The 21,720-nt window shown below is 45.5% G+C and overlaps 3 protein-coding genes and 1 pseudogene across 4 annotated transcripts in view; 1 reads left to right on the forward strand and 3 right to left on the reverse strand.

The window, feature by feature from the left end:
* Positions 1 to 21,720, reverse strand: part of LOC144697499 (uncharacterized) — a 194,235-nt gene that overhangs the window by 151,161 nt on the left and 21,354 nt on the right. The window lies entirely within an intron of this gene.
* LOC144697561 (uncharacterized) overlaps positions 1 to 21,720 on the forward strand; it is a 108,642-nt pseudogene that overhangs the window by 31,455 nt on the left and 55,467 nt on the right. The window contains exon 4 of the transcript XR_013580387.1: positions 6,164 to 6,169. The product of XR_013580387.1 is annotated as an uncharacterized LOC144697561 (transcript). The remainder of the gene's footprint in view (positions 1 to 6,163; positions 6,170 to 21,720) is intronic.
* The window catches only part of LOC144697511 (uncharacterized), a 41,175-nt gene continuing 23,144 nt past the window's right edge, over positions 3,690 to 21,720 (reverse strand). Inside the window, exon 2 of the mRNA XM_078569532.1 lies at positions 3,690 to 4,938. Coding sequence (XP_078425658.1) covers positions 4,074 to 4,829 — 756 coding nt within the window. The 5' untranslated portion in view covers positions 4,830 to 4,938 and the 3' untranslated portion in view covers positions 3,690 to 4,073. The remainder of the gene's footprint in view (positions 4,939 to 21,720) is intronic.
* LOC144697493 (uncharacterized) lies at positions 17,615 to 21,621 on the reverse strand. Its single transcript, XM_078569499.1, has 2 exons — positions 21,566 to 21,621; positions 17,615 to 18,828 (listed from the first exon to the last, which is right to left on the reverse strand). The coding sequence occupies exon 2, from the start codon at positions 18,715 to 18,717 to the stop codon at positions 17,764 to 17,766; it is 954 nt and encodes a 317-aa protein (XP_078425625.1). The 5' UTR covers positions 18,718 to 18,828; positions 21,566 to 21,621; the 3' UTR covers positions 17,615 to 17,763.

A 21,720-nucleotide genomic window follows, 5' to 3' on the forward strand; every position in this document is an offset into this window, starting at 1 on the left:
GCTGGCCCAGCCAGCGAAGCCCTCATCCCGTGAATGAATTTTTAAAAAAGTTAGAGTTTGGTCATTCAGCAGTGCAATCAAGCAGAGATTCTTTGCACAAAGTGGAGTAGAAATGTGGAACTCTCTCCGACAAAACACAGCGGATACTCAGGGTCAGCCGGAGCTTTCAAGACTGAGATAAAGTGGCACATCAAAGGTTCTTGCAGAAAGTTACATTCATGGTGTGGGGTAACATATTGGCATGTACATTAGATTGGCTAGCTAACAGAAAACAGGGAGTTGTCATAAATATACCATTTTCTGGCTGGCAGCGTGTGACAAGTGATGTGCCACAGGGATCAGTGCTGGGGCCTCATGTTTTTACAATTTATATAAATGACTTGTATGAAGCGACCAAGGTATGGTTGCTAAATTTGCTGATGACACAAAGATAGGTAGGAAAGTAAGTTGTGAAGAGGACATAAGGAGACTAAAAAGGGATACAGATGGGTTAAGTGAGGGGAAAATATCTAGCAAATGGCAGAGAATGCAGGAAAATGTGAAATGGTCCATTTTTGTAGAGAGAATAAGAAAAGCTTCTTATCTAATTGGTGAGAGATTGCAGAGCTGTGAGATGCAGAGGATCTGGGTGTCCTAGTGTATGAATTGCAAAAGGTTAGTGTGCAGGTACAGCAAGTGGTTAGAAAAGCTAATAGAGTGTTAATGTTTATTGTAACGGGAGTTGAATAAATAGGGAGGTTATACTTCAGTTATACATGGAATTGGTGAGAGCACATCGGGAGGACTGTGTACAGTATCGGTCTCCTTATTTAAGGAAGGATGTAAATGCATTAGAAGCATTTCAGAGAAGGTTTACTAGACTAATATCTGGAATGGTCGGGTTGTCTTATGTCTTGTGGTGGAGCTCACTAGGGAACAGGCAATTCTAGATTTAGTGATGTGTAATGAGGCAGGTTTGCTAAGGAGGTCTAAGGTGAAGGAACCCTTAGGAGGAAGTGACCATAATATGATAGAATTTACCCTGCAATTTGAGAGGAAAAAGCTGGAATCAAATGTAACGGTATTACAGTTGCATAAAGGCAACTACAGAGGCATGAGGGAGGAGCTGGCCAGAATTGACTGGGAGATGAGCCTAGCAGGAAAGACAGTGGAACAGCAATGGCAGGAGTTTCTGGGAGTAATTTGGGAGACACAGCAAAAATTCATCCGTAGGAAGAAGAAGCATACTAAAGGGAGGACGAGGCAACCATGGCTGACAAGGGAAGTCAGGGACAGCATAAAAGCTAAAGAGAAAGCATACAATGCAGTGAAGAGCAATGGGAAACCAGGGGATTGGGAAGCCTACAAAGACCAACAGAGGACAACTAAAAAAGAAATAGGAGAAGATTAAATATGAGGGTAAATTAGCCAGTAATATAAAAGAAGATTGCAAGAGTTTTTTTAGACATATAAAGGGTAAGAGAGAGGCAAAAGTGGACATTGGGCCGCTGGAAAATTACACTGCAGAAGTAGTAGTGGGGAACAAAGAAATGGCGGAGGAACTAAATAGATACTTTCCGTCAGCCTTCACAGTGGAAGACACGAGTGACATCCCCAAAGTTCAAGAGAGTCGGGGGGCAGAGGTGAATATGGTGGCCATTACCAAGGAGAAGGTGCTAGGAAAATTGAAAGGTCTGAAGGTGGATATATCACCTGGACCAGATGGATTACACCCCAGAGTCCTGAAGGAGCTAGCTGAAGAGATAGTGGAGGCGTTAGTGGTGATCTTTCAGGAATCACTGGAGTCAGGGAGGGTCCCAGAGGTCTGGAAAATCGCTAATATAACCCCCCTGTTTAAGAAGGGAGTGAGGCAAAAGACAGGAAATTACAGGCCGATTAGCCTGACCTCGTTCATTGGTAAGATTTTAGAGTCCATTATTAAGGATGAGATTTCAGAATACTTGGAAGTGCATGGTAAAATCGGGCAAAGTCAGCAGGGTTTCATCAAGGGGAGGTCATGCCTGACAAATGTGTTAGAATTCTTTGAGGAGGTAACGAGCAGGTTAGACAAAGGAGAGCCAATGGATGTTATCTACTTGGACTTCCAGAAGGCCTTCGACAAGGTGCCGCACAGGAGGCTGCTCAGTAAGATAAGAGCCCATGGTGTTAGAGGCAAGGTACTAGCATGGATAGAAGATTGGCTGTCTGGCAGGAGGCAGAGAGTGGGGATCAGGGGGTCCTTCTCAGGATGGTGGCCGGTGACTAGTGGAGTTCCACAGGGGTCAGTGTTGGGACCACAACTTTTCACTTTATACATTAATGATCTAGATGAAGGAACTGAGGGCATCCTGGCTAAGTTTGCAGATGTTACAAAGATAGGTGGAGGGACAGGTAGTATTGAGGAGGCAGGGAGGCTGCAGAAGGATTTGGACAGGTTAGCAGAATAGGCAAAGAAGTGGCAGATGGAATACAACGTTGGGAAGTGTGAGGTCATGCACTTTGGTAGAAAGAATAGAGGCATAGACTATTTTCTAAATGGGGAGAGAATTCAGAAATCTGGAGTGAAAAGGGACTTGGGAGTCCGAGTCCAGGATTCTCTTAAGGTTAACTTGTAGGTTGAGTCGGTGGTTAGGAAGGCAAATGCAATGTTGGCATTTATTTCGAGAGGACTGGAATATAAAAGCAGGGATGTGCTGCTGAGGCTTTATAAGGTTCTGGTCAGACCACATTTAGAATATTGTGAGAAATTGTGGGCCCCGTATCTCAGGAAGGATGTTCTGGCCCTGGAGAGGGTCCAGAGGAGGTTCACGAGAACGATCCCAGGAATGAAAGGCTTAACATATGAGGAGCGTTTGAGGACTCTGGGTGTATACTCGATGGAGTTTAGAAGGATGAGGGGGGATCTGATTGAAACTTACAGAATACTGAAAGGCCTGGATAGAGTGGACTTGGGGAAGATGTTTCCATTAGTAGGAGAGACTATGACCCGAGGGCACAGTGTCAGAGTAAAGGGAAGACCTTTTAGAACAGAGATGAGGAGAAACTTCTTTAGCCAGAGAGTGGTGAATCTATGGAATTTATTGCCACAGAAGGCTGTGGAGGCCAGGTCATTGAGTGTATTTAAGACCGAGATCGATAGGTTCTTGATTGGTAAGGGGATCAAAGGTTACGGGGAGAAGGCGGGAGAATGGGGTTGAGAAACTTATCAGCCATGATTGAATGGCGGAGCAGACTCATTGGGCCGAATGGCCTAATTTCTGCTCCTATGTCTTGTGGTCTTATGGTTTTATGAAATGTTGGAATGGTCAGGCTTGTATCTGCTGGAGTTTAGAAGAGTAAGAGGTGACTTGATTGAAACATAAGATCCTGAGGGGATCTTGTGAGGGTGGATGTGGAGAGGATGTTTCATGAATCTTTGGAACTCCCTTCCCCAAAATGCAGTGAAAGCAGAGTTTTTGAATATTTTAAACGCAGAACTAGATAGATTCTTGATAAGCAAGGGGGTGAAAGGTTAACTGGGGTAGGGGAGAAATGTGGAGCTGAGGTTACAATCAGATCAGTCATGATCTTATTGAATGGTGGAGCAGGCTTGAGGGGCTGAGTGGCCTACTCCTGATCCTAATCCGTATGTAATTTGTGTGAGAGATATTAAAAAGGCTCAATTCAACATGTGTTTAACACAAAGCAAATTTATTTCACTTTAATCCACAATATTAGCCCCTATAACTGGGCTGGAGTTTATTAACATCAGCAGAAACAGACGCCAATGAATATGGTTCAATCCTGGATGTGATTAACAGCAAAATCCATTCAGTGTGGTTACTTGTGAACTCACTGCTGTGTCAGCACATGGGAATTCTGAGTGAATCCCTTCCTATACTTAGGTCAGATGAATAGTCTCTCCCCAGTCTGAATTTGCTGGTGTACAGTGAGTTGAGATGATCGCCTGAATCCAGTCCCATAATGACAGCATCTGAATGGTCTCTCATCAGTGTGAACATGGTGATTGCACATCAGTTCCAGGGAACCCTTAAAGAACTTCCTGCAATCTGGGCATTTAAAATGTCTCTCATCACTGTGAACTCGCTGGTGTTTCAGCAGGTTAGATGACTGAGTGAATCTCTTTCCATACTTGGAGTTGGTCTCTCCCCACTGTGAGTGCGCTGGTGTTTACTGAGGTCAGATGGATGTTTGAAACCAGCCCCACAGTGAGAGCACCTGAATGGTCTCTCGTCAGTGTGAACACGTTGATGGGACATCAGGTTCCCAAAACTTTTACAGCACTTCCCGCAGTCTGGGCATTTAAAAGGTCTTTCATCACTGTGAACTCGCTGGTGTCTCAGCAGGCTAGATGACTGAGTGAATCTCTTCCCACACTTGGAGCAGGTAAACGGTCTCTCCCCAGTGTGAGTGCGCTGGTGTTTAATGAGGGCAGGTGAATGCTTGAACCCAATCCCGCAGTGTGAGCACCTGAATGGTCTCTCGTCAGTGTGAACACGTTGATGGTACATGAGTCCACTGGAACTTTTATAGCACTTCTCACAGTCTGGGCATTGAAAAGGTTTCTCATCAGTGTGACCCCTCTGATGTTTCAATTGGTTGGATAACTGAGTGAATCCCTTCCCACACTGGGAGCAGGTGAACGGCCTCTCCCCAGTGTGACTGCGTCGATGAATTTCCAGATAAGATGGGTAATGGAATCCCTTCCCACAATCCCCATACTTCCACGGTTTCTCCCCGCTGTGACTGTGCTTGTGTCTGAACAGGTCAGATGATCGGCTGAAGCCTCGTCCACACACTGAACACGTGTACGGTTTTTCCCCACTGTGAATGGTGCTTTTTCCTTCCATGTTCAAAGTCCAATGATATTCAGGTTACGATAAATTGGGTGACTCCATCAGATCCTGATGTGATGTTTGGTTTGAGTTTCCTGACTGCAAATCCTCCCCTTCGAATACCCTGCAAAATGTATTAAAGATGTGAAAAAGTGAATGAGAGAGAACCCACAAAAACACAAAGGCAGGTTGTGAAATTGAGCTGAATGAATCTGGGAATTTGTGGGGCCGGCACTAGGAAAAAGTGACCATAAAAACTGCTGGATTGTCATAAAAACCCAACTGGTTCACTAATGTCCTTCAGGGAAGGGAACCTGCCACCCGGTCTGGGCCTACACAAGACTCTGGACTCTATGTGAGCGGGGGCACCGGATGGAGAGAAGGGGGATTGGTTGAGAGAGATGGGAGCAGAATGGGTGAAGGAGAGGGATTTTATATAGCAACAGCGAGAAAGGGTCTCCCAAACCCACAACATCCACCACCTAGAAGGACCAGGGTAGCAGGCGTATGTGAACACCATCACCTCCAAGTTCCCCTCCAACTCACACACCGCCCTGACTTGATGGACATCCAGTACTGGATGAACAGAAATTTCCTCTCTTTAAATATTGGGAAGATTGAAGCCATTGTCTTCAGTCCGCACTACAAATTCCACTTCCTGTCCACTGGCTCAATCCCTCTCCTTGGCAACTGTCTGAGGCTGAATCCGGCTGTTCACAACCATGGTGAAATATTTCACCCCACGATGAGCTTCCAACCACATATCTTTGTCATCTCCAAGAGTGGGTTTCCATCTGTGAGGAGACTGGGACCACACAATGTATATTTTTTAGAAATAGATAGTGATAGCCCCATGGCTGTTTCTAACATTTTAAAAACCAGACAAAGACCTTTTAAAAGGCTGAATCTGTCTGTGACTTCTGAACAAAAGGCACTTTCTGGCATTACTGGAGAATTTTGGAACTCATTATCTCTGAAGAGACACTGGCTGTACTGATAAACCTCAGTCTCCCATTTTAACATCTACAAGCAGCTAACAGAAAAGTTATTCTGCCCAGATTTAATACCTGGCCACATCTACACTTTCTCCTGGAACTTATGTGCAGTCGCCTACCAGACTGATTTATCTCTGCATAGCTATCATCGCGTGAAGTCAACTCCACCAGAAAAGTGGTTTTACAGCATAAGTTTTCAGTCTGCCGACCTTCGTGAAGGAATACCTCGTTGGACTTTCATTCTGGATTCTGGAATCCACGTGAAACACAATTTTTCTCTGCAGTCCCTGCCCTGTAAATCTTTCTTTTCTCCATCCCTCTTTTACTGTATGAATGCCACACCCACCACCCGAGTTTTGAGTATGTGTAAATCAACTAACCCTTTGAGTTCATCCTATCCCGTGTTTGCTGTGGGGTTATTAATGGAAAATAGATCACTTTGAAATGGTGGGGTTGGGAAATAGGCCACCGCTTATAAAGGGGGAAGCAAATCAGGAACACCTTCCTGTTAGTGGACTTGAGATGAGAGAAATCAGTGTGGTTTAAATTAATCCCCCTCCTGTACTTAATACATTGTAGTAACATCACTCGACTTGGCCCTATTTCTCAATTCTTATCCAGTCCTCAAGACTTGATTGGTTGGCCTCCTACATTCAACCCATGATAAACTTGAGTTTATCCAAATCTCCGCAGTCTTTGACCTCTACACTGAATCCCATTCGCTCACCCATCATCCTGTCCTCACTGACCACCACAGGCTCCCGGTTAAGCAACAACTCAATTCAAAATTCTCATCCTTCTTTTCAAATCTCTCCATGACTTTGCTCTCCCCTATTTCCAGTCACACAGAACTTTGAATATTATTCCACAGACAGACATACTTTCAGGCTCTGATGAATCGATTGACTCTGTCAGGTTTTGATCTGATGTTTGACTTGAGTTTCCTGCCTTTAAGTGCTGTTCTTCTAGTATCCTGTTAAAAAAAATCATCCCTGTCAGTCCAAGAAGAAAATTAAGAGACAAACATTTCTCTTGGTTTGAGTTTGCTGTGTGTAAATCCTCCCCTTCTAATCCCCTGTAAAAGGAGTTTCCAAGATCCATCCCAGTCAGTCCAGGATAGAAATGCACAACATTCTCTCCTCCTGCTAATGGACAAGGATGACCGCGCATGCGCACTGCTGCACATTGCCCCCTATAAAGATGGCGGCCGTTACTCTGGGCCTGGCGACGGGAGAAATCCAGAAACTAGACTGCGCATTCGCCTTCCGAATGCGCACTGCGCAATCTCCACTCACAACTATCACTGCGCCTGCGCAATCGCTCATTGAGTCAGAATAGGGCTCATTCTGTCTCCCGCGAATGCTGGGTAAGAGCACCGCCATTGAAATTAAACATTGTTCAACCGAAAAATACGTTATATGATCCTATTATGATTGGAGGCATAGAGCCAATGTGTAAAATTATTAAATAAATTGATGCAGCAACCTAAGTGAACGAACCCTTCAGCAGTTCTTTACTGGGTGTAATTAACAGCAGAACAAACCCTTACAGCTAGATGTGAACTCACTAGAATCTCAGCAACGATGTGAACAAGTGATTTTACCCACCCCCATATACGAAATATCCAATACGTGTCTTGCCAGAATGCACCAAATGTGGGTCAAATCCTTTGAATTTTTAAAGCTGGAGTGTCAACTGAGAAACTGAGTAAATCCCTCCTCACACGTGAAACATCTGAATGGTCTCTCTCCATTGTGACTGTGCTGCAGTCTCAGTAAATGGGACGCCGAATGACCGCCTTCCCATTTTCAGCTGGTGAGTTGCCTCTTCACAGTGGGATTTTACTCATGGGTTTCCAGCTCACACATGGATCTCAAGCCATTCTGGTTACGAGTTCCAGATTCTCAACTCTCAACATTGAAAGAAAAGCAAAATGCTGCAGATGCTGTAAATCTGAAATTAAAACAGATAATTCTGAAATTCTTATCACATTTGGTAATATATGCAGAGACAGAATCATAATTTATAATTCATGTCTGTAAACTTTCATCAGAACTGTATGACTGGATTAAAGTTCACATTCACTCTGTTTCCGTTTCCAGAGATACTGCTGAATGTTTCCAATATTTTCTGTTCTAAGTTTGGATTTCCAGCAGCTGCAATATTTTGGGTCACTTACACTTTCACTTGCACTCATTTTCTCACACTTAATGTTACCTGGTTAAATAGGTAAAAGATCGAGGTTTTAAATAATGAGACAGCAGTTCTATCACCCTGTTCGACATGAAATTAAACAAAATGCCAATTGCTCATTTTAAAAAATATTCTTTCATGGGATGTTGGTGTCGCTGTTGTTGCCCATCCCTAATTACCCTTGAACGGAGTGACTTGCTAGGACATTTCAGAGGGCAGGTAAGAGTCAACTATGTTGCTGTGGGTCTGAAGTTACATGTAGGACAGGCTGGGTAAGGACAGCACATTTCCTTCCCTAAATTAGTGAACCAGATGGATTTTGATCACAGTTGACTGAGACTAGCTTTCAATTCCAAATTTACTAATTCAATTGCCAACTCACCAACGCTCATTCAACAGCACCTCCCAAACCTGCAACTTCTACCACCTCAAAGGACAAGGGAAGAGGATGCATGGGAACACAACCACCTGCAAATTCCCCTCCAAGCCAAACACCATACTGACTTGGAACTATATCGCCGTTCCTTCACTTCACTGGGTCATAATCCTGGAACTCTCTCCCTAACAGCACTGTGGGTGTACCTTCAGTGATTCAAGAAGATGACTCGCCACCGCCTTCTCAAGGGAAAATTAAGGATGGGCAAGATATATATTGGCCAAGCCAGCTACACTCACATCCCATTAAATAATTTTAAAAAAACTAAATCTGAAGCTGTGTTGGAATCTGAAGCCTTATGCCTGAGCCTTTGGATTAATTCTCACTGATTTTATTACTGTACCACCTCCATCCCGAAGCAATTGAAGGGCAAATCTTCCACCTGAGGTCAAACCGGGAAATTTCACATTTAAAGCAAACATCAGGATCACTGCACTCGGGAAATCAGTGTCACACATCCCGGACAGAAGAGAAATGGCCATACATCGATCGCTCTCATTTACAACCAGAAAATGCTGGAAATACTCAGCAGGTCAGGCCGAGACTGTGGAGAGAGAACCAGTTAACAGTCAGGTCACTGAGCTTTCATCAGAACTGGAAAGAAGTGTCAATGTGCTTCAGTTCCCCACTGTTAACGTCCAAACATTATTCACTTGAGTCCGTGTAGCCTCATATTAAACTCGTAAGAAGGGAAAAAAAAGCAGCTTTATAACATGCAAGAAGAGATTTAATTATTTATTTCTTGATTCATTTTAGTGGAGATTATCCAGCAACTAAATGCCTGCAAGTTACAAAGCGGAGGATGATTGAAATTTTCACAGAATCACAGAATTGTTATGGCACAGAAGGAGGCCATTCAGTCCATCATGTCTGTAAAAAAGGATAGAAACTTAGATAAAAATGGGGAAAGAACCTCAGAAAAATGAATTAAGAGAATAAAACAAGCGGATAAAAAATAAAAATGAATGTAGGAGAAAGGGGATAAAAAAAGGGGGTGGGGATGGAGGAGAGAGTTCATGGTCTGAAGTTGTTAAGCTCACTGTTAAGTCTGGAAGACTGTAAAGTGCCTAATCGGAAGATGAGGCGCTGTTCCTCCAGTTTGTGTTGGGCTTCACAGGAACATTGCAGCAGGCCAAGAATGGACATGTGGGCATGAGAGCAGGGTGGTGTGTTGAAATGGCAAGTGACAGGAAGGTCTAGATCATGCTTGCGTACAGACTAGAGGTGTTCCGCAAAGCAGTCACCCAGTCTGTGTTTGGTCTCCCCAATGTGGAGGAGACCATACTGGGAGCAGCAGATGCAGTAGACTAAATTGAAAGAGGTACAAGTGAAGTGCTGCTTAACCTGAAAGGAATTATTGGGCCTTTGGACGGTGAGGAGGGTGGAGGTAAAGGAGCAGGTGTTGCACCTTCTGTGATTCCATGGGAAGGTGCCGTGGGAAGGGGATTTGTTGTTGGGAGTGATGGAAGATTTGACCAGGGTGTCCCTATGGAATGCCGACGGAGGGGAGAGGGTGAGGGGAAGATGTATTTGGTGGTGGCATCATGCTGGAGTTAGCAGAAATGGCGGAGGATGATCTTTTGAATGCGGAGGCTGGTGGGGTGCAAAGTGAGGATATGGGACACCCTATCATTGTCCAGGGAGGGAGGGAAAGGTGTGAGGGCACAAGCCCGGGAGATGGGCTGGGCATGGCTGAGGGCCCTGTCAGCCGCAGTTGGGGGATGTGGGGTGAAACCTGGATTAAGGAAGAAGGAAGACATGTCAGAAATGCCGTTTTGGAACGTGGCATCATTGGAACAGATGCAATGGAGGCGAAGGAACTGAGAGAATGGGATGGAGTCCTTACAGGAAGTGGGGTGCGAGGAGCTGTAGTCGAGGTAGCTGTGGGAGTCGGTAGGCTTGTAATGAATATTGGTGGACAATCTATCACAAGAATTGGAGACAGAGAGGTCGAGGATGGGGAGGAAAGTGTTGGAGATGGACCATGTGAAAGTAATAGAGGGGTAGAAATTGGAAGCAAAATCTATAAATTTTTCCAGGTCCAGATGAGAACATGAAGCGGCACCGAAGCAGTCATCGATGCACCAGAGAAAGAGTTGTGGGAGGCGCCCTGAGTAGGACTGGAACAAGGAATGTTCCACATACCCCATAAAGAGGCAGGCATAACTGGGGCCCATGTGGGTACCATAGCCACACCTTTTATTTGGAGGAAGTGCAACAAGTTTAAGGAGATAAAAACATAAACTGCAGATGCTGGAAATCCAAAACAAAAACAGAATTACCTGGAAAAACTCAGCACTTCTGGCGGAGAAGAAAAGAGTTGATGTTTCGAGTCCTCATGACCCTTCAACAGAACTTTAAGTTTAAGGAGAAATTGTTCAGTGAGAGAACAAGTTCAGCCAGATGGAGGAGAGTGGTGGTGGATAGGGATTGTTCGGGCCTCTGTTCGATGAAGAAGTGGAGAGCCCTCTGACCATCTCGGTACGGGATGGAGGTGTAGAGGGATTGGACGTCCATGGTGAAGAGGAGGCGGTTAGGGCCAGGGAACTGGAAATTTTTGATATGACATAGGGCATCAGTGGAATCGCGGATGTAGGTGGGAAGAGACTGGACAAGGGGAGAGAGAACAGAGTCAAGATAGAAAGAAATGGGTTCCGTGGGGCAGGAACAGGCTGACACGATTGGTCTACAGGGACAGTCCTGTTTGTGGGTTTTGGCTAGGAGGTAGAAGCGGGCCATCTGAGGATGGGAGGCTCTGAGGTTGGAAGCTGTGGAGGGAAGCTCTCCAGAAGAGATGAGGTCAGTGACAGTCCTGGAAACAATGGCTTGATGTTCAGTGGTGGGGTCATGGTCCAGGGGGAGGTAGGAGGAAGTGTCTGAGAGTTGGCGCTCAGCTTCTGCGAGGTACAGGTCAGTACACCAGACAACGGCACCACCCTTGTCAGCAGGTTTAATAACAAAGTCAGGGTTGGACCTGAGAGAACGGAGTATGGTGAGTTCAGATGGAGACAGGTTAGAGTAGGTGAGAGGAGCAGAGAAATTGACCATGGACCATGACCCCACCACCGAACACCAAGCCATTGTTTCTCTCTCCCCTTGTCCAGTCTCTTCCCACCTACATCCATGATTCCTCTGATGCCCTACGTCATATCAAAAATTTATAGTTCTCTGGCCCTAACCACCTTCTCTTCACCATGGATGTCCAATCCCTCTACACCTCCATCCCCCACCAGGATGGTCTGAGGGCTCTCTGCATCTTCCTTGAACAGAGGCCCGAACAATCCCCATCCACCACCACTCTCCTCCGTCTGGCTGAACTTGTTCTCTCACTGAACAATTTCTCCTTAAACTTGTCTCACTTCCTCCAAATAAAAGGTGTGGCTATGGTACCCACATGGGCCCCAACTACGTATGCCTGTCTCTTTATGGGGTACGTGGAACGTTCTTTGTTTCAGTGCTAGACCACCTCCCAGAATTCTTTTTTCAGTACATTGATGAATATTTCGGTGCCTCTTCATGCTGTTGGCTGGACCTGGAAAATATTATCAATTTTGAGTCCAATTTCTGTCCCTCCATCACCTTCACATAGTACACCTCTGACACTTCCTTTCCCTTCCTTGACCTCTCTGTCTTGATTTCTGGTGATGGACTGTCCCCCACTATTCATTACAAGCCCACTCACTCCCACAGCTACCTCGACTACAACTCCTCACACCCTGCTTCCCGTAAGGACTCCATCCCATTTTCTCAGTTCCTTCGCCTCCATCACATCTGTTCCATTGATGCCACTTTCCAGAACGGCGCTTCTGACATGTCTTCCTTCTTCCTTAACCAAGGTTTCCCACCCACTGTATTTGGCAGGGCCCTCAACCATGTCAGATCCATCTCCCACATCTCTGCCCTCACGCTTTCCTCTCTCTCCCAGAACCATGATAGGGTCCCCCTTGCCTTAATTTTTCACCCCACCAGCCTCCGCATTCAAAGGATCATCCTCCGCCATTTCCACCAACTCCAGCATGATGCCACCACCAAACACATCTTCCCTTCACTCTCCTGTCAGGAATCCGTAGGGACCGCTCCCTCCGGGACACCCTGGTCCACTCCTCCATCACCCCCTACACCTCATTCCCCTCCTATGGCACCTTCCCATGCAATTGCAGAAGATGCAACACCTGCCCCTTTACCTTTTCCCTCCTCACTGTCCAAAGTCCCAAACACTCCTTTCAGGTGAAGCAGTGCTTCACTTGCACCTCCTTCAATTTGTCTACTGCACTCGCTGCTCACAATCCGGCCTCCTCTACACTGGAGAGGCCAAATGCAGACTTTTGGTATGTCCGAAAAGATGACCCAGACCTTCCTGTCACTTGCCATTTGAACACTCCACCCTGCTCTCATGTCCACATGTCCATCCTTGGCCTGCTGTGGTGTTCCAGTGAAGCCCAACACAAACTAGAGGAACAGCACCTCATCTTCTGGTTAGGCACTTTACATCCTTCTGGACGTAACATTGAGTTCAACAACTTCAGACCATGAACTCACCCCTTTTTTTATCCCCTTTTTCAACATTCATTTTTATTTTTAAATTTTTATTCTTTATCCACTGATTCTTATTTTTATTTATTTTCTTTTTTATTCATTGTTTTATCCCCACCTTTTATCCTATTTTCAGTCTTTTTTCCCCACTAGCGTCCCCTCCCCCCACCCCACCCCACAAGGGCCATCTGTCACTAATTCATGTTGCTTTTCCAGAGTGCTTACCCTTGTCCTGCTATTACCACACTCTGCTTTCTATCCTTAATGCCATCATCAGCACCTCCTTTAGCCAGTACCACTACCATTAACACTCCTTTGTCCTTTTGTTCATGACATCTTTGTCAATCTCTCCTTTGCCCCCACCTATCGCTGGCCTTCTATCCAACTTCACCTGCTTCATCCCTCATAAGCAGTACAAATTTCATCACATTTTTACTTCACTTTAGCTCTGAAGAAGAGTCATACGGACTCGAAATGTTAACTCTGTCTTTCTCTCCACAGATGCTGTCAGACCTGTTGAGTTTTTTCCAGCATTTTTTGTTTTTCTTTCAGATTTCCAGCATCCACAGTATTTTGCCTTCCCATCATCATCTCACCCTGCGCATGCTCGGAGCGCCGGGCGGAACTGCGCATGCGTACAGTCCCTTGTTGTGCGGATAGGGGATATTCACCACCGGGGGAATGCTGGGTAAAATCCCCACCATTGGGAGTCCCAATTGGTTATAATTATTTATTCCATGTTTCTGAGACTGCGCTACGCTCAGCTTCCTGCAGCCGCACCCCGCATGCTCCGGGTAGGGAGGCAGGCACTACGGGGCGGAGCCTTACCGCACATGTGCTTTGGTGCCCTTCTGATGGAGATAGGCCGTATTCACCCGCGCTGAGCTTTCTGGGTAGTAAGGATCGCCATTTGTCTAATCAAGAGATGGAAAGATCACGTATCATAATCATTAAAAAAATAAAATGATACGAAGCAGTGAATATTAGTTACTCCCACTCGTTATCTATCATGTGCAAAATGAACATATTAATAGTTAATAATTATTTTTATTTTTTAATTAAAAAAATAATCATGTTTATCTAAGTTTAATTCCCAACTCAGATTCATGCTTTCATTTTTTTTCCCTCCCAGCCCCTGAACTCCATCTGACAGTGTAATGTTGGCGAGTGATGATTGATTGCTGTGGAAACCAACAGAAAGGGAACTCAGAGGCTGAAGGATCAAGGGATCGGCGAGTTCCGTAACAAATCGTGGGGCTGGATGGTTGGAACCTGTGCTGAGTCATTGTGAAACCCCGGTTATCAATTAATCTATTCAACTTAAACCTGCTGTTTCACTTTCAGTCAGAAACAGATCACAGTCTTACACCAATTTCTGATTTGACAGAACATTTCCAGCATTCACCATTGTTCTTCCTGACTCTAAACAGTTATAAAGGAGCCTTCTGTTCTGTGTCCAGGATCTCTGAACCATGGAAGAGAGCAGCTGGCACACATTTCTTACAAACCCCAGGATTAAACCACACGGGGACTTCGCTGTCAGTGAAGAGAGATGAGAAAGACCAAAGTATCATTTTTCCCTCTCAGTGTGACCCTGAAGGACTGTGTCCAGGGTGAAGTTCTGTTCTTGCTGTATGATCCTCGACCCAGTTTGTCCTTTCTGAGCTCCAGCCAGGTGATGTTAAAGGCCCAGGTGGGAAAGACAGAAATCTGCAACAATGTGTTAAATCAAAGCTGATTTATTTGACATTTTTCCAGAAAATTAAACTCCAGCCCAGTCAGGGAATTATTAACAACAAAAACAGAAAACGTTGGAAAAACTCAGCAGGTCTAAAAGCATCTGCAGAGCTCTGAATAAGAGTCATATGGACTCGAAACATTAACTCTACTTTTTTTTCTCCACAGATGCTGTTAGGCCTACTGAGTTTTTCCAACATTTTCCTTTTTTGTTTCAGATTTCCAGCATCTGCAGTATTTTGATTTTATCACAGGGATTATTAACATCAGCAGAAACAAACCCCCACCTGTCTGAATGAACATGTTTCAGTCGTGGATGTGCTTAACAGCAGCAATGACAGCAGAATCCAACCCCAGGAGTTACTTGTTAGCTCAGTGATGTGTCAGTAGCTGAGATGACCAGTTGGATCTCCTTTCACACATGAAGCAAGTGAACAGTCTCTCCCCAGTGTGAATGTGTTTGTGTGTCAGCAGATCCATTATGCTTTGAAATTTCTGCTCACGGTCAGAAGTTTGAAAAGACTCCTTGTCAGTGTGAACAATTTATGTATATTGAGCTGGGATAACTCATCCCACACGCAGAACAGGTGATAAGTCTCTCCCCAGTGTGAGTGCACGGGTGGACACTGAGTTCACAGATCACCTGAACCCAGTCCCACAATGAGAGCAGCTAAGCGGGCTCTTGTCACTGTTGATGGCACATCAGCTCCACGGGACTTTTATAACACTTCCTGCAATATAGACATTTAAAAGATCTTCCATCAGTTTAAACTCGCTGCTGTGTCAACAGGTTGGATGAATTACTGAATCCCTTCCCACACATGGAGAAGGTGAATGGCCTCTCGCCGGTGTGAACTCACTAGTGTTGCAGCAGGATGAACAATCACCTGAACCTCTTCCCACAGTGAGAGCAGATGAATGGAGTGGAACCGAAGTGAATGCGCTGGTGAACCATCAGTGAATGTGGGTTTCTAAAGCCCTTGTCACAGTCTAAGCATTTAAACCCTCTCTCTCCAGTCTGAGCTCACTGGTCTCCTGGAAAGATGAACACTGAGAGGGCAGGATGGGAGATGGGAGAAACTAAAGGAAGATGTGGGTTCAGGGCTCAGACAAGGGGGATATTTACAGACAGTTTGTCCCGGTGGACTAGTGGGAGGGAGGGAAGTAGCAGAGACAGCTGATTGGGTTGTCTCAATCTTAGTGACAAAGAAGCTCCATGAGCTCCTCACACTAGTTGTTGGAGGTGAGGATGGAGGAGACAGGGGAGAGCGAGAGCCCTTCAAAAGGAACTAGCTTGTGTTAGAGCTTTAAAAAACACACAATACAGTGATTGTTCACCACAAAGCTGGTTTATTTCAGTGTTATCCAGAATATTAGTCCCTATAACTGGCCTGGAGTTTATTACCATCAGCAGAAACAGACCCCAATGAACATGGTTCAGTCCTGGATGTGATTTCACAGCAAAATCCGATCACTGTCACCAGTTGTGAACTCGCTGGTGTCTCAGCAGGTTGGATAAGGTAGTGAATTCCTTCCCACACTCAGAGCAGATGAACAGCCTCTCCCCAGTGTAAACTTGCTGGTGTACAGTGAAGTGAGAAGATCACCTGAACCCAGGCCCACAGTGAGAAAACCTACACAGTCTCTTGTCAGTGTGAACACATTGATGGGACATCAGGTTCCCGGAACTTTTCAGCACTTTGCACAGTCTGGGCATTTAAATGGCCTTTCCCCAGGGTGAACTAGCTGCTATGTTCGCAATGCAGATGACCGAGTGAATCCTTTCCCACACACAGATCACCCAGATGGTCTCTACCCAGTGTGAATTCGCTGGTGATTATTGAGTTCAGATGATTGCTTCAACTGAGTCCCACAGTGAAAGCACCTGAACGGTCTCTCATCAGTGTGAACTCGCTGATGGTATATCAGTTCCTGGGAACTTATATAGCCTTTCCCACACTCGAGACATTTAAAATGTTTCTAATCAGTGTGAACGCATTAATGTTGTGTCAGTGATTGGGATGACTGAATGAATCCTTTCCCACACTTGGAGCAGGTGAATGGCCTTTCCCCAGTGTGACTGTGTTGATGGGTTTTGAGTTCAGATGGGGATCTGAATCCTTTCCCACAGTCCCCACATTTCCACGGTTTCTCCCCATTGTGAATTGCGCTTTTTCAAAACTAGGATGGAGAACTGGGACATCCTGTCTCTGAACACATCCCACCCTGTTCACACTGAGAATCCCAGGGTGGAGAATTGGAACATCCTGTCTCCAAACACATCCCACCATGTTCACACTGAGAATCCCAGGATGGAGAACTGGGACACCCCGTCTCCAAACACATCCCACCCTGTTCACACTGAGAATCCCAGTATTTTGGATGTGATGGCATATTCAGTGTGGAGAGGAGCGGAAGATGGGCAGTATGTTTGCAAGAACGGTAGGGTCAAAGGTTTGTTTTTTGAGGAGGGGGTGATAATTGCAGATTTGAAGGAGAGAGTGACAGTACCAGGAGAGAGAGAACTGTTAACAACCTCAGTGAACATGGGGAAGTTGGGTGATCAGCAGTTTGGTGGGAATAGGGTCAATGGAGCAGGAGGTGGGTCTCATGGACAAGATGAACATTGAACGAGCATCAGGGGAGATGAGGGAGAAACTGGAGAAAGATGTGGGCTCAGGGCTTGGACAAGAGGGAATTTTAGAGACAGTTTGTCCCAGTGGGTTAATGAAAGGGAGGGAAGCAGCAGAGGCAGCTGTTGGATTGTCTCAATCTTAGAGACAAAGAAGTTCCATGAGCTCCTCATACTTTTTGTTGGAGGCGAGGATGGAGGAGACAGGGGAGAGGGAGAGCCCTTCAGAAGAAACTAACTTGTCTCAGAGATATTAAAAAGACTTGACACACTGTGTGTTGAACAGAAGGCTGGTTTATTTGACTTTATCCAGAATATTTACCCCTATAACTGGGGTGGAGTGTATTAACTTCAGCAGAAACAGAGCCCAATGAACATGGTTCAGTCCTGGATGTGATTAACAGCAAAATCCAATCACTGTAGTTACTTGTGAATTCTCTGGTGTCTCAGCAGCACAGATGACTGAGTGAATCCCTTCCCACACTTGGAGCATGTGAAGGGCCTCTCCCCAGTGTGAACTCGCTGGTGTCTCAGCAGATTGGATAACTGAGTGAACCCCTTCCCACACTCAGAGCAAGTGAATGGCCTCTCCCCAGTGTGAACCCGCTGGTGTGTCATCAAGGTCGATGACTGACTGAATCCCTGTCCACACTCAGAGCAGGTAAATGGCCTCTCCCTAGTGTGAACCCGCTGGTGTACAGTGAGTTCAGATGATGTCTTGAACCCAGTCCCACAGTGAGAGCACCTGAATGGTCTCTCGTCAGTGTGAACACGTTGATGACGCATCAGGTTCCCAGAACTTTTAAAGCCCTTCCCACAGTCTGGGCATTTATAAGGTCTCTTGTCAGTGTGAACTCGCTGGTGTGTGAACAGGTGTGATGACTGAGTGAATCCCTTCCCACACTCCGTACAGGTGAACGGTCTCTCTCCGCTGTGACTGCGCTGGTGCTCAGTGAGGTGAGATGACCACCTGAACCCAGTCCCGCAGTGAGAGCACCTGAACGGTCTCTCGTCAGTGTGAACACGTTGATGGGACATCAGGTTCCCGGAACTTTTATAGCACTTCCCGCAGTCTGGGCATTTGAAAGGTCTCTCCTCAGTGTGAACTCGCTGGTGTGTCTGCAGGTGGGTTGAGTCAGTAAATCCCTTCCCACACTCGGAGCAGGTGAACGGCCTCTCCCCAGTGTGACTGTGCTGATGAGCTTCCCACTCACATGGGTAACGGAATCCCTTCCCACAGTCTCCACATTTCCATGGTTTCTCCCCGGTGTGACTGTGCTTGTGTTTTGACAGGTCAGAAGATCGGCTGAAGCCTCGTCCACACACAGAACACATGTACGGTTTCTCCCCACTGTGAATGGTGCTTTGTCCTTCCATGTTCAAAATCCGATGACATTCGGGCTCCGATATACATTGTGCGACTCTGTCAGCTCCTGGTGTGATGTTTGGTTTCAGTTTCCCAACTGTCAATCCTCCCCTTCTAATACCCTGTGAATTTGAAAAAGTGATCATGAAAGCTGCTGGACTGATGTAAAAACCCAACTGGTTCACGACTGCCCACCAGGGAGAGATGTGAGGGAATAATGGTCAAATAACATGGGATTGATACCAGGAGCATTTGATTAAAAGCTACTCTGGGTAAATTCACAGTAAAACATATTTTAACAGAGGTCAAAACTAGCTCGCAAAAGCAGCGAGGTTAACTCCCCTCACACCAAAGGTGAGTTTACTGATAAGAAATTCACACACTTAAAAAATGGGATTTCATGGTTCTTGCTATGATACTGGCACACAAGCTACAATACTGGCTCTAATAATTAAAACCAAAAAACAGAGAAATCAAATACTCGGCCCCAAGTTTTATTATCTCACTGGACACAATATCTTGACTCAGCAACATTGACCAACAAGACTGTCAGGGGAAGTTCAGTTCTCAGGAATAAATTCAAGACAACATTTCAGAGAAATTGAATGGGCACCCTCATGATAATAGGTGGTCCTTTCACCAAATATAATTAGGGGTGGTCTGTTAGTGATCAAATGGACATCTTCCATGCTCATTAACTATCCAAATTCATTATAAATATCTCAACTCAAACTTGAATCTTCAGATTTGTTAGGGGGAGTCATCAGATTCTCCGAGATTGACTTCAGAATTGTTCTGAACGTAGCGGATCTCACATACTGGGGATGAAGGAAATATTACTTTCATATTTGATGGATATCCTTACTTACTCTTAGAATTCTTATTTCTGTAACGAGTAAAGATTACATTTTGGACTTTCTTATCGAGATCAGAACAAGTTATCTTTTCTTTTCTGGATTTACTTAGATTTCCAAATTATACTCTTTGCATAGTCACCAGATCACATGCTTTCTTATCGTGACAAGTTCTTAAAAAAATACTCTTAAAACTTAACCTGCCTCACCGAGTCTTCTGCATCACTCAGTGAACCCGACTCCTATTCTCCTGAATGTCGGGGAATATTTACTGAGGAGTTGAACCCGGACCCTTATAATATTCAGGAAGATTAAAATCGAGCTCATATATTATTGAAAGTTAAACTATCAGGAGGATAGTCTTGACTGGTTTTCATCCTTTGGCTGATGGCAAGTTGGATTCATTGGACCCAATGATGTGTACTTGAGTAAAGCTCCCTCTTGCCGAAGTTGAAGAAAATTTATTGAGATACACGTCTGATTCTGTTATCCCCAAGAATAGGGAGCTAGGATTGTAAAACATCACAAGGGACCCTGCCACTTGGTCTGTGCCTTCACAAGACTCTCGGTTCCAAGGCAGGAGAGAGACAGCAAGAGAGAGAATGAGAAAGAGGGAGAGAGAGTGGGGTGTAGGAGAAAGATTTCATACGATGACAACGCAACCAGAGCGTTGACAGAATCTCCAAAGCCCTCAACATCCACCATCCAGAAGGACCAGGGTAGCAGGTGTATGTGAACACCATCACCTCCAAGTTCTCCTCCAAGTCAGACACCGTTCTGACTCGTCTGACATCCAGTACTGGGTGAACAGGAAATTCCTCCATTTTATATTGGGAAGATTGAAGCCGTTGTCTTCAGTTCCCACTACAAACTCCACTCCCTAGTCACTGACTCCATCCCTCTCCCTGTCAACTGTCTGAGACTGAACCAGACTTCTCACAACCATGGTGAAATATTTCACCCCAAGATGAGCTTCCAACCACATATCCACATCATCACCAAGACCGCCTATTTCTACCTCAGTAACATCGCCCGACTCCACCCCAGTTTCAGCCCATCTGCTGCTGAAACTCTCATCCATTCCTTTGTTACCGCTGGACTTATGTATCCTAACATACTCCCAGCCGACCTCCCACATTCAACCTCCCTGTAATCTTGAGGTCATCCAAAACTCTGCTGCCTGTGTGTTTACTCACACCAAGTCTTGTTCATCCATTACCCCTGTGCTCACTGACCTACAAAGGCTGCAGGTTAAAAAGTATCAGCATTTTGAAATTCCCATCCTTGTTTTTCTCCATGGTTGCAGTCATCCCTATCTCTGTAATCTCCTCCAACCACACACCCCTCCAAGATCTCTGTACTCATTTAATTCCGGCCTCTTGAGCATTCCTGATTTTAATCTTTCTACCATTGGTAACCGTTCTTTCATTTGCCTAGGCCACAAGCTCTGGAATTTCCTCCTTAAACCTCTCCACCTCACTTTCCTCCTTGAACATATTCCTTAAAACCTACCTCTTTGACCAAGCTTTTGGTCACCTGCCCTAATATCTCCTTATGTGGCTGTGTCAAATGTTACTTTGTAACATTTCTGTGAAATACCTTGACAAGTTTTATTATGTTAAAGGCACAAAATAGATACAAATTATTGTCACTGTCTTGGACATATATCGTTGTTCTGCTACATCAATAAGACATTGTAACTCAAAGCGTGAAGCAGTTTGATGGACAAGTTGTTCCCATTGTCATTGAAGATTCCAAAAACCATTGCCCCCAACAAAGATGGCGGCAGCACATGCGTCCAGCTGTACATTGCCCCTAATAAAGATGGCGGACGTTAACCCGGGTCTGTAACGAGGAGAAAGCTCAGTGTAAACAAGGGAACGCTCCCTCCGGGTACAGGGGAAGTTCTTTCTCGGGCTTCGCGGTTTACACAACATATTTACGAAGCCTCCACGCCCAACCGCCGGATCCTTCGCTCCCTCCGCCCCACCATTCACCTACTCACCGATGGCGGATCCGGGAAAGAAGCGTCTCTCCATCGCCATTACTCACACTGCGCATGCTTCACTCCCAGCCCGGCCCCGCCCCTTATTCACTCCGATTGGTTGGAGGACCAGCCGCTCCCGCTCGGTCCTCCAGTCCCGCCCCTGCTTCCTATTG

This window comes from Cetorhinus maximus, chromosome 23 (assembly GCF_964194155.1).
Source record: "Cetorhinus maximus chromosome 23, sCetMax3.hap1.1, whole genome shotgun sequence".
In the NCBI taxonomy this organism is placed as follows: Eukaryota; Metazoa; Chordata; class Chondrichthyes; order Lamniformes; family Cetorhinidae; genus Cetorhinus; species Cetorhinus maximus.

Coding starts and splice junctions, on each gene's coding strand:
- LOC144697493 (XM_078569499.1), bottom strand. CDS start 18,717: ATGGAAGGACAAAGCACCATTCACAGTGGGGAGAAACCGTACATGTGT.